The sequence below is a fragment of the Bactrocera tryoni genome, chromosome 5, assembly GCF_016617805.1.
Source record: "Bactrocera tryoni isolate S06 chromosome 5, CSIRO_BtryS06_freeze2, whole genome shotgun sequence".
NCBI lineage: Eukaryota > Metazoa > Arthropoda > Insecta > Diptera > Tephritidae > Bactrocera > Bactrocera tryoni.
The window spans coordinates 58,292,015-58,305,525 of NC_052503.1; the positions used below are offsets into that span (position 1 = coordinate 58,292,015).

The following is a 13,511-nucleotide window of genomic DNA, read 5'->3' on the forward strand; positions in this document are numbered from 1 at the left end:
ACCTTTTTCATTTAGTTTTAATTTTGTAAATATATTTTTATTTTTTAAATTATGAACTAAAAATATATTTTTTATTTGTTGGTAACATTGTAATTGGATTATTAAATAGCTCTTTGACATTTGTAAATTCCTTGTCAGAGTGTTTAGAAATATACATCAAAAAATTTCCGTTCAAAAATTAAATATTTTTTAATTTACTTTATGTTGATTTGTATTATATAATCAACGTGTATTTCTTTTTTTAATGTTTGTACCTTTATAATTCTTTTAACTCTATTACTGTGAAAATAGATCAACTAAGCTTTATAAAACTTACCTTGATTTTATACTGGCCGTGCGAATTTGTATTTTTTCTTTTTTTTTTGTACAGCATGTTTGTTGCAAAATAGTTTTTTTTTGATTTTGTGTTTTATTTATATTGGTATTGCGGGTGTAAAATTTTTAGTTCTAAGTGAAATAAGATGTGAACTTCTTTACTCGTATATACATACATATGTATGTACATTTGGATAACAAAACAAAAAATACTTCAAATTTTAAAACTTAAGCGTTCAAAAAAGATTTTTTATTTCAAAATATTACAAAGTCTATTCTTGCAGATATGATTTTGATATTTCAGCAAAATAGTGAAATTCATACAAATAAAATTGTATTTGATCTTTTTAGCAAAAATATTTATAACTGTGGGTCTTTGACAAGAAACTACAAAATCACGTTTGCGTTTTTCGTGTACGAAGACTTTTTGCAACACTGTACTTCTTTGGCCTGCTTCAATGCACTATGTAAAATGTTGTAAACGTTTTATGTAATCAATTGATCTTATTGAAATTTTTATGAGTAATTGTAATTATATAGTTTTAATGATCGTTAAGAGTTTTTCCGTTATTAATTAAATCATGCAGGCTTACTCTCACTCTTCCACACATGAATTTTTTATAAGACCAATGTTTTAAGAATTTAAATGCATTTTTTTATTTTATTTTTTGCACTTTATTGTTTTGACAGCCCAAATCTGTGCCAGATACATGTTATAGTATATACATATATAATATAACACAAACATAGCACCATCACATCTAACAATCATGTATGCACATCATTTTGTTAATGTAAAGCTCGAAATTGTTACCAAAAAATGGAGTCAGGAAAAATTTCACAGCTTTTTTGAGTTCATATTTGTGTTACACCGCAACTCTTTGGTTTTTCACATAATTTTAGATATATGCACATTTTACGCTGTTTATAAGCCTGCTTTATTTCGTGAAAAGGTTCATTGCTGCAGCTGTATTTTTTGTTAAATAAAAAAAGATTTTTATTTTAAACATGAAATTAATATAAAAAACAATAGTACAAAAACATTATACGACTACAAAACTAAGCTCGTAATTTTTTCTGCCAATTCCCCTTTTTTCTCCCGACAAAAACCCTTTATATCCGTACTACAACAACAATAACTGGATCATAATGCAAATTGGATATATCACGACTTGGAAATGGAATACTTTGTTTCACATCATTGACAACGTCTTGTGCCCCACTTTTATAAAAAAAACGAAATATTGTTATTTGTATGTCATGCTACACACGTTTACCGTTCACCAACCAACAATCTTTACGAACACCAACAAATTTGCAACTTTAAAACAATATATATTATATGTCTATTATATATTTAATATCACCAAAACAACTTATTTCTTCGATACATGTACATAAATTTATTTGAAAACAAAAAAATCACAAATGAAGGTCCATGAGCGCCAAACAGCACGCATGCGCACTCGTTCAGAATGGTTTTTGGGTCCTAGAGATAGTGAATTGGCATTGAATTTGCCAACCACATGCAGCAACTGTTGTTTTTCTGCTGTTCAAAAGCAGCAGCTACAGTTACAGCAGCAGCAGCACCCACACTTTCAAACACATGGCTATCTTGGAGGCGGTAGCACACGCGACATGCGCGCACATTGTAGCGGATTTGATAACGACGAGGATGACAATGTACACAATTTAATAGTTAGCAATAGTGGTGGCCATAATGCCAATGCGCTCTATTTGTATTACAAGAAACGGCTGCAACAGCAACAAAGAATGAATACCAATTCTCAACAGGTAATGCAAACAGAGCATATGGATACGGATGACAGCTGTAATGCTTATGACTATGGTCCACCAACATATCAATGTAAGCAGCATTTACAAGTTGATACGTCCAACGTACACTCACAATCATCTGAGCTTCGCGTAATGGAGCCAACATCATCGGCGTATGCGATTGCGTCTAATAGCTCCGGCCGTCGCATGTATTTGGATCCGAATACGACAACAACAAATATCGGTAGCTATGTTACCTCACATAAATCTTCTAACAATTATTATTTGTATGATTCGAATGATACCACTAATGCATCTACTTTCACAACAAATTCTATTGCAACCACTTTTAATTCTACTTCTACAACAACAACTACTACTTTAAGTTTGCAAACAAATTCAATTTCTACTTCTGCCAAATTTTCTATTGATATCAGTCACAACTACAACTACAATACTAACAATAACAGTGAAACTATCTATATAGAGAATGCTAACTGTAACAACAATAATATAGAGATTAATAATACTAACCAAACATTGTTAGCAAGTAATCTCCAACATACCTACAAATTGTCTAACACTAAATATTCACATTCAGCTACAAAACCAGTGTCAACAAATTATGAACCTCATCAACGCAATCATCAACACTTTAGCTCACAAATCAGAAACATTGATTCGCCTTCATACTTGTATACACATTCACAATCACCGAATCATATACGCCAACATCAGGTATATAAACGTGGTTCAAAGCTGCCCAGTCACTACCATTCGACCGATTCCGTGCGATACTGCGATGTAGACTTAGATGTGGAAATAGTAACCGAACCGACTATGCACACATCTCGCCTATTTTATAGTCCGCGTAAGCAAGTATTCTCTGCCAGACGTTGTAATTCCACACACGATCTTTATAAAATTAAGAGCGACGATGTTGAGGTTAACAGCGATCTCGATCATAATTATCTAACATACTCGCTACCGAGCGACCAAAATCGAGCAGATTTCGATACAGTTACAGAGCCATCTATACTCACGAATCGTGTCGAGTCTTGCGAGGTATACTCTGATTCGTCGGAATTTTTCAATGCTAGTTTGCTGGATAACTCCCTAGCGCCTGTTTCAACAACAAGCGAGATGATTGGTACGAGCGGCTTGCCACTGGCCGCTGCTGAAGAAGTCGATTTTATACACACGTCTCGCTATAGACAGAGTACGCCACGCGTTCAACGCCGTCAGCAACAGCTGAGACGACAGCAAAGTTTGGCTTCCACATCGACGCAATATCACTCGATGAACTCGACAAATGCTAGTAGTTTGTTGATGACGACGGCGGACGGCGGAAACGGCAGTGACAGTGGCAATGGCAGAAACACGCGCACTGACAGCGGCAACAATTTCGTTACAGTCATTTTTAATGTATTGGACTTTTTATTTTAATGCTAAATTAAGTGATTAAACTGCTCTACTCTTACCTTTTAGCGCTTATTTTCCATATACAAGGCGATTTTATATATTTTACTCAAATGTAATGCATTATATGTTGGTATTAACGACATTTTCGGTTGTATTACTAGATTACAGTTTATATACATATGTAAATATGTATATTGTGTACATCTGTGTTAATTTATGTTTGTGTGTAAAATATTTATGTCGTTTTTTTGTATTTGGTTATTATTGTCCTTAAACATTTTATATGATTTTCATACGAAGTAAATATAATTTAAATGGTAAATAACTGCCCTTTAAAAAACACCCTTTTTGATAACATTATCGAAAAATAAGGAGCTCGTAGTATCGTTTCAAATCTTAAATATTTGCATTTTTAGATAAAAAAGAACAGAACTCACTATATTGCCTAAACAAGTCAAAATCAACATAACATAAAATATGTTAGTGAAACCTTTCAGCAAAGACCAAATTTTTGAATCTAGATATTTTCTAAATAATCTTATTCGACGGAAGAAACTTCCTTTTGATTAGATTCGTTTATTCTTCCACATATTATTGATTTTGGACAAAAGCATTTTCAACTTCACAATAATGCTTATATTAAATTTTCGATACCCCTGATCCATGTATTTAGACCTCATCTATTGTCGCGGTAAAACGAACGATTACTAGATACAAGGATTTAATCCTTTTTAAAATAAAATCAAAGAAATAAATTACGGATTATAGGTAGACGTGAAAACCCCCTTCAGAATTTCGATTTTATAAATAGAAGCCAAATTTGTTAATATTATTAGAAATTACTTTTTTAGGAAAAAATTTTATACTAATTGGGAACCATATATTTGTAAGAATCTGCAAGTTAAATTTTCTTTGATCTCAACTTTGTGAAGGCACTGAAATTGGAAATAAAAAAAAATAAAAGTGTCCTTATATTAAATGATACAATTTCGAAATTCGAATATTCTGCGAGATATGTATATCCGTACAATTACATTATTTTTATAAAATCATTTAACTAACATCCAATCAAATAAGCATTTTTAGATGTGACAAATTCGCACACTGCATATCAGGGCTTATATGCAGTGTGCGAATTTGTACTTGTATAGACTCAAGTAGACAATTTTGTCACAAAATAAATTGCCAAGTAGAGATTTCAAAATCTTGCTATCTTTTGACCACAAAAATTAAGCATAAGTATTTAGAACTTTTTTTCCATTTGGCGGTATAGGAGAAAATGCTCTCTGAAAATTTGGATTTCTATAACAAATAGCTGAAAGAGCGAATATATTACTTAACAAACTCCTGACACCCTTTAGAGTACATTTATTTTAATTATGTTTTTATTTTTTTTATATTAATTTTTTTCCTTTCAAATCCCAAGTCTTTTCTGTTTTTTTTTTTTATAATAACCTATTTGTTTGTAATAAATATAGCCATGTAAATAATATATCTCAAATATATAACATTAAAATGTAGTTCCATTAAGTAGGTTTTAATTTAAATTTAATAAATACTAAAAATAGTGTATAATTTTTATATGTGTATTATCATAATTTGTTTGTGTGCTGTTTCAAAATAAAAATTATAACTTTAACCTGATTTGGTTTTGTGTTTTTATTATTCTTTATTGGTTATGTAATTAGTGAATCTGCTGATAAGCTGTTAAGCCTGCGAAAAAGCTTAAAATTTCTTATATGGCGTCTTGACTAAGCTTTGTTTTGTTCCACTTTTGTTTAATTTTTTAATGATGTGAATTTATTAACTTGTTTTTGTGCTTCAAAAGTTTTAACCTCACACTTTCTTAAGTCAAAAACTAATACATTGACCAAAAATTTACTTCTACCCTATTTTAGTTTTTTTTGTACTCATACACACCTCTTACATTGGCTAATGCACACTTGCATAGAAAAAAAAAAACAAAAATAAACGGAGAAATTAAACATGCACAATTGTTTTAAGAAATGTAATCATGCTTTTTTAAATTAAATCCTAATACCTTCTATCTTACCATTTTTATCTATTTTGCGAATATCCCGTGCAATGACCGTTCCAACAAAAAATAAAAAAAATGCCCAACTGTTGTGTATAATCCACCGACCTTTCCAACGCCAACCAATTGACTATTAATACAAAACGGGACGACTCCCATTTTTATCGCTTACAACGGACACACATAGTTGGCAACATCCGTTTGAGTAACAGCGCAGAGTCAATTCAATATCCCGCCACAACTGCACGACGTCCATCCACCCGACGATTAATCGGGGTAAACGTGCCACGGCAATATCCAATGCGTTCTTCATTGCGTCGCAACAGAGAGAAGCAGGTCGGCAGTAGTAATACAATCAACGGCAGTGGCAATAGCGTTTCGGATAGCAATAGCCTACTCACATCAAATGTCGGCACAGTCGGTGCTGCTGGCGGTATGTTGCCGGTTGGTACAGCACCGCCATCAGTGCGCAACTCCATTGCAGAGTGCTGCAGCAATATCGGCACCGTGCATGATAGTCAACATATTCTGGTACCAGCATTTCCATTTAATCGGTTAGAAGACTGCACAAGTTCGCTGGAACGCAAGCGAACGCAGTTGCGTTTGAACATGGATGGTGGTAGTGAACGAACTGCTCCAGAAAGTGTGTGCGACAGCAAAAGTGGTGATATCAATGACCTTAACTCTATGCTAATGGACACCACTGATACTATGAAAGACTGCGATAATGCGGAACCAACATACGTTGATGTAAGCGGCAACAACAATTTAGTATATGCGACAACAAGTCTCATTAATAATATGCCAACGCTAATCACAACGCGAAACGTGGAAAACGTCGTAGGTACATCAACGGCGGGCCAACAAGAAAGAATATCCACACAAAATCCAAGCAGTGATGGTGTTCAAACGGAAGAGGCCGTTTCGACAATTACCTTCAAAGCACCGCGTGTATGAAAATAGTAAATAAGCATGGATCCCCAACTATATAAGGAGTAAGGAATAATCAGCATATCGCAAAATGCTGGTATAGTTAATAAGACGAAAATCAGATATCCTTCGATATTTTGGTAGAAGTGTTTATGTATGTACATATTTTACTGTATTTATAAATTTCAAAATGTACAAAACATTTATGTCGAAAAATAGCAATGTGAACTTTATAGATATGGGTTCGGCTTTTCGAGGCAACATAAAAACGTACATATGTATGTTAGCAATTTGAAAATTCTAGACGGCTATTGAAAAGAATTGACGTATGAAGGATACAGAAAAGCTTAACTTGCATGTTATACGTGCACTAGAATAGGTTCAATATTTCAAAAAAACGTTAGTGATAGCAATAATTATTAGCATAAACTCGTTGGAGAATTAAAAAAAATATATAAGCATAACATTGTGTCAAACAACAATTCGTTTACATGTACAAATGAACATATTAGTACATAATACATAGTTTTTTGTTGATTAGAAAATCATTGGGAATAAATTCGCTAGATAAAATAAAATATCAATACTTTATATGATTGTATGTATACGTTAGCTCACATAATAATATATATTACACTTGATGTGCACAAAAGTGTGCATCTACATATATGTGTAAAAGTATTAATTCGAATTTGTGTTTGGTGTCTTCTACTATTCACTTTATACATATATAGTATGTATGTACATACTTGCATATTGATACACAGACATTTTACTTACATTATTATATATACATATATAACATATGTATATTATAACGGGTTTATAATTCGTTGGTTTAATTCAGTATTAATCGAATATATTAGTTTAAAATCCTAAGCCACTTACTGCCGAACTATATTAAACTATATTATCATACCAGTTTCTTGTTAAATGAATGAAAGGTTAAATGAAACTGTAAAAAATATGAAATTATTTACGCTTTGAATTTGATGAAATATATTTATTTATTCTTTTTGTATAAAATAGGGCGTTTAGAGTAAATAAACATAATTAATTTTTGAAAATAAACCAATAATAACAAAGTGGTCAATATTTTATGTACCTCCAACTCGAACATTTCAAAGAAAAATCAAATATTTTTCGAACCTACTTTCAATTTGTTTGTACCTAATATTAAATAGTGTTTGTTGAGCTTGAACCTCCAAACAATACAGCAGAGAAGCATAAAATGTTCATGTCCAATCCCATAATCCGATCCAGGTTCCCATATTTAATATTCAAAGCATTATCGTAATTGTCCATGTTCTCGCATACAAACAAATTAGGTTACGATTTAGTTTAACTTGAAACTCTGCATTAAGAAAGAGCTTTTGAGCTATTAAAGACTTTAAGCCGATATCATTTTTCACGATTTATTAATTGCCTATTCCCTTCAATAAGTTTTTAAAATCCACCAAACCACACATTTGTCAAAAGATGTTAGTTCAATTCAAAATATGAAATTTGTATATAAATTTTCTTAGCTATGGAAATACATATTTATGCAAATAAATATTAATGGTTAAAAATTGCCAGGTAAATAAGAGCTATTGCAGAGGTAATAGGTTGCAGTTATCGAAGTTAAAATTTTTGGCAGCTAAAAGAGTGAAGTGTTTATAGTTAAAATAAAAAAACAATTAAGTAATATAATAACAAAATGATAGACATAAATTAATGTTACTTATTTTCAAATAAAATAATTCACGTACTTGAAAATGTTCATATTATGCTAAGATTTAGTATGAAATGTTTGTAAATATATACAATTACATACATATGTATGCGCATATGTACAATCCCAATCACCTTGCATTAATAATTTATTGAATTTGTTTTTTATGTATTTAAGCATTACCTTTTATTAGATTCAAAATGTGTATTTGAACGTCGTTTTATACTCGCTTTTATATAGTATACTTACGTATTTGGTATATCGGAGGACTTCGTTACCAATTGTAATTTCCAGTTTATCTAAAATTCCGAATGAAAGCATTTATGTACGAGTATGTCGGTTGTATATCAAAAAATATACATATATGCTTTTAAGGTTATAAAGCCTAACAGTAAAAACTGAATTTCTGTGGGTATAAATCAATCACATAAGTTAATGTATGTTATGTAATAATAAATGCTGAAAATAGATAATAAAGATAATATATATGTTTAATAATATCTCATTTATAAAAAAACTACTTCGGTCTACTTTTAATCTCCAAGGTTTTTATTGTTTTTAATAATAATAAAAAATGCCTACAGTGTGGCGTGAATCTTAAGTACCAAATTGTGTGGGGTGAGCTTTTACAAGTAAGTATTTATGTACATATGCAGCACTTGCATTCCCATATTTACCTAGAGATCGGTGCTTACAGTTTTGGAATGTTATTTGGAGAATTCTGTATTCTTTTTTAAATTGTTCAATCTACGTGAAATAATGTGCGATTCCATGTTCCTAGTTCACATAAAAACTTGGTTTCTGTATAAAAATATTTTCTTGTATGCATTTTAAAACTTCGAGAACTGACGGAGGCTTCGGAGGACCATCTTCTTTCGCTTTCTTCTCAACATCAGCACTAACCAAAAACTTCATCCATTGTTCGGTTGTTCGGGGGAAATTAAAGGTATATTTTTTCAATAACACATATTTTTAACCAATTATGCGGAGAAACCAATTACCCGTTTCAATTCTTCTTCTTCTTAATTGGCGTAGAGACCGCTTACGCGATTATAGCCGAGTTAACAACAGCGCGCCAGTCGTTTCTTCTTTTCGCTACGTGGCGCCAATTGGATATTCCAAGCGAATTCAGGTCCTTCTCCACTTGGTCCTTCCAACGGAGTGGAGGTCTTCCTCTTCCTCTGCTTCCCCCGGCGGGTACTGCGTCGAATACTTTCAGAGCTGGAGTGTTTTCATCCATCCGGACAACATGACCTAGCCAGCGTAGCCGCTGTCTTTTAATTCGCTGAACTATGTCAATGTCGGCGTATATCTCGTACAGCTCATCGTTCCATCGAATGCGATATTCGCCGTGGCCAATTCGCAAAGGACCATAAATCTTTCGCAGAATTTTTCTCTCGAAAACTCGTAACGTGGACTCATCGGTTGTTGTCATCGCCCAAGCCTCTGCACTATACAGCAGGACGGGAACTTTACTTTTCAATTGCCTACTCAGTCCGAAGTAGAACCTCGCTTTGATGCGGATTGGGGCTAGACGTTCATTCACCGGAGTGAATGATAGTACTCGGCGACGGAGTCTCTCTCCCACCACGAATCCAACACCAAACTTGCGCTCCTTTATATGGCCACTGTAGTAAATGTCACAAGGACCTACTCGTCTCTGTCCTTGTCCCGTCCATCGCATTTCTTGGACGGCGAAGATGTCTGCCTTTATTTTCGCGAGGACATCAACCAGCTGGACAGCGGCACCTTCCCAATTAAGGATCCCGACATTCCAGGTGCATGCCCTCAAATCGTAGTCCTTATTTCTTTTGCCATGGTCGTCATCAAAAGGGGGGTCTCTCATCCGAGGCTTGTTGCTTCATTTCATTGGGGGTGTTTTTTTACGTGGCGGGTCCCAAACCCAGCGCACAACCCTATGTAGGGGATGTTTCGCCTTCTCACTTTAGCTCGCCTTCGAACGGATGTTCTTAGGCTACCCAGAGGATACTTGGTCAAAGACCGGAAGTAGTGAGTTGCTTGAGCCATGTGTAAAAGAATCGTTTCTGGCCACTGCCAAGTGAATGGCGATCAGAGAACTTTCCTCACTTGCGTGAACTTCTACACATGACTCCATCCTCCAACGACGCGAGCGTCAACGTGTATACCAGGACAGCATATTGACGCCAAAGGATAGTGTCAGCGAAGCCAACGCGAGCGCCGGCAGAAGTAGCCGAGTGTGATCGTCGTGGTACAGAGCAGCAAGTCGTCTAGCACCCAGGCGCGCAACAGAGCGGGAAACGGTATTGCCCTAACGGGCCACACAGAACCGTTACCTTGACAGCGTCGTCCTCGGGCGACGACAGTACAACGCAGGAGACAATTTTGTAACATAGATTAATATATATTATATATTAATATAAGTTGAATGAAATAAAGTACGATTCGCAGAAGAGCCCCAATATTTACAAATTTATTGTTACGAACCCTGGACACGGCGGGTATACCTCAGCAATTTATACTTGTAAGAAGCAGGGGCAGAAAAAAGCTTCGTTACAATTGGTGCCCGAGCAGGGACTCCTTTTCGGTAGCTGAATAATTTTTCTCCGCCTCATTTAATTTTCGGCTGGCGTAGCCTATTACGCGTTCGCCTCCTTCTAGATTCTGTGTCAGCACAGCTCCCGTCCTGGCATGTCCGGATTTCAGCCAGACATTCACGTTGCAGACGGACGCTAGCAACATCGGCCTTAGAGCTGTGCTGACACAGAATCTAGAAGGAGGCGAACGCGTAATAGCCTACGCCAGCCGAAAATTAAATGAGGCGGAGAAAAATTATCCAGCTACCGAAAAGGAGGGCCTCGCCATAGTCTGGGGAATTCGGAAAATGAGACCCTACCTAGAAGGATATCGGTTTAAGGTGATAACCGATCATATGTCATTGAAGTGGTTGAATTCCATAGAAAGCCCTTCAGGTCGTATAGCACGATGGGCTTTAGAATTACAGCAACATACCTTCGACATCGAGTATCGTAAAGGGAAACTCAACCAAGTAGCAGACGCACTGTCCCGACAGCCGCTAAGGCAAGCGACGACGATGGCTCCACAGTGTAAATGGTGGCGAAAGCGAGTAGAGGAAGTTCGCGCAAATCCAGAGAAGTACGCGGATTACATGGAAAGGGATGGCAAACTTTATCGCCACATTCCGTGTCGATCCCAGGATGAAGAGGCTGTACCCTGGAAGTTATGTGTGCCTAAGTGGGAAAATTTACACGTTTATTGTACGCATTATATTTTGGACCAATCAGGTGTTTCAAATAAGCGGGAAAATTAATTAATCGGATCCGCAGTACTTATTCTACAACAACAAAACCGAGTAATTGATTGCTCTATTTTTTATGCGCACATTTACAATGATTATCTGTATCTTTTACATAAATTCTCATTACAAATATGTACTTAAAGTTGAATACTTAAATACACTTAAGTACCTAATTCGAGCAAATAATCGTATGCTCGCTTAGTGGTCGTTAATGCAAACACTGAAGTATACCTAAGCTAATGATTTGTATTTCAAACTTTGTTCCTCCTGTTTTTAAATTTTTAGTACAAATTTGAAAGGAACACATTGTAGGCTTAATTTATTTTAATTTAGATCTAGATCGCTCAAAATGTATTACATAGTAAAAAAAAGTATTACATTTTGCGAAGCCAAGATTTATATTGATTCCACATTGATTTAATTACAAATCATCTCTAATTATATAGACTCTAATTAGTTATTTAAAAAAAAGGTTTTTTAATTATACAATGTCTTGTCAACAACTATCCCATTTTCTATTAGAAAGCTTTCCACGTCTGATGGAAAGAAATCATCTGATAAGTCATCTGTAACGCGTACAAAATTACCAATTAATGCTTGAGCCTTATACACAAGAAGAGCGGGTAAACCCTTTGCACGAAAATCTCGACTCATGCCAGCAACAGAACTACATATTTTTCCAAATTTTATAGACGGATACTCTGTTGCTAGTGTCTCGAGGCAACTATTCAAAGTCGAGCAAGCGCTTATGCTCTTATCGTAAATATGGATTATAACGGTAGTATGTTTATTTTCTTTCTCCACAAAATCTAAAAATTCATCGTGCGTAGTTAAATTTATAACTTTACCAAATTGTTTTATATGACCGCACTGTCTTAGCATTTCGGCCATACGTTGCTTTTGATATTGTTGCAAGAAATCTTCACTCATGAGTTCATCCAATTCAGCATCAATCTCCTCTTGACACTTACGCTCTTCCTCTTCCTTGGCAGTGGCCGTTGTCATGGATAATTTTTTAGCCAATTCGATGCGCTGACGTTCCGACTCCTCTCTTTTCTCCGCTTGTAGTTGTTTAAAGCGTTGCCAATCTTGTACTACACCTTTAGGTCCAGTGTTAGTGGAAACTTGCGAACGATAACCTTCTCCTGGCGGAGGCGGACAGATATCAGGATCGATATAGGCTGCGGCCCCTTGTTTACTACCACTGGAACGCGCTTCTTTACTTTCACCATCATCACCATTGTCTTCACCTTCGCTACTGCTGCAATAGTACTCCAGCTTTTCTCCCATTAATTTATCTTCTAATGTTGCCATTTTTATTTTGTTATTTTATTATTTTTATTTATAACAATAATTTAATATCTCTAAATTTAATTACTGTATTTATTGGTATATGTATATCTTTTTCTCTAATTCAATACTACTGCATTAAGTAAATCAGCTGTGAAACTTGAACCACAAAATAGTTCTGTACAGGGTGTTTCTTAGTTTTCGTTTACCATGCAAAATGTCAAAAAGATTCAAGTATTGCTCTATTTTCGTTTCAATAATTTGCTATGTTATGTGTAACCGTATTTATGAATCACTTCTATTATGACTAATATAATGATTTTTAAGTCTTATACACAAAGAAAACTTTAGAAAAAACGCAAAATAAAGCGCAATCAATGTCTAATAGCCTTGACAGACAGCAGCGTTAATCCCGATTAACTGCATATGGTCCTTAATCCGGATTAACGCTGCCGTCTGTTAATACTATAAATCAGCATTAAGACCCATTCACATTCAACTTTTCTCGCTTTGATAGATATTTCGTATACTGAAACAACGAACAAAAATGTCGACTGCTGCTTGGCACATCCACTTTTCACACTTGTACAGCACTCCATAGCAATATCAACAAAAGTGATCTCTATCCGGGCCTCTTTATAGATACGGGTTCTATGAACGTCGCATGGTTTCCAATCGGCACCGCCCCTTATGTCACTGTTACGTAGTTAACTTAATTTAGTGAAATAAAA

General features: G+C 34.8%; 2 protein-coding genes across 9 annotated transcripts in view; one reads left to right on the plus strand and one right to left on the minus strand.

Annotated features, from left to right (window-relative positions):
• The window catches only part of LOC120779129 (rho GTPase-activating protein 20), a 54,464-nt gene extending 47,301 nt beyond the window's left edge, over positions 1-7,163 (plus strand). For 2 of the 8 annotated variants that reach the window (XM_040111333.1, XM_040111324.1), the window contains exon 6: positions 1,750-3,751. In XM_040111333.1, the coding sequence (XP_039967267.1) occupies positions 1,750-3,537 (1,788 nt within the window). In that variant the 3' untranslated portion in view covers positions 3,538-3,751. Of the gene's footprint in view, positions 1-1,749; positions 3,752-5,735 lie in introns of those variants that run through there. The other 6 variants (XM_040111327.1, XM_040111328.1, XM_040111329.1 and 3 more) reach the window with 5 other exon arrangements.
• A 4,385-nt stretch (positions 7,164-11,548) lies between these two features.
• LOC120778721 (phosducin-like protein) lies at positions 11,549-12,889 on the minus strand. The gene has a single exon (XM_040110683.1). The coding sequence runs from the start codon at positions 12,802-12,804 to the stop codon at positions 11,968-11,970; it is 837 nt and encodes a 278-aa protein (XP_039966617.1). The 5' UTR covers positions 12,805-12,889; the 3' UTR covers positions 11,549-11,967.
• Positions 12,890-13,511: the final 622 nt, after the last annotated feature.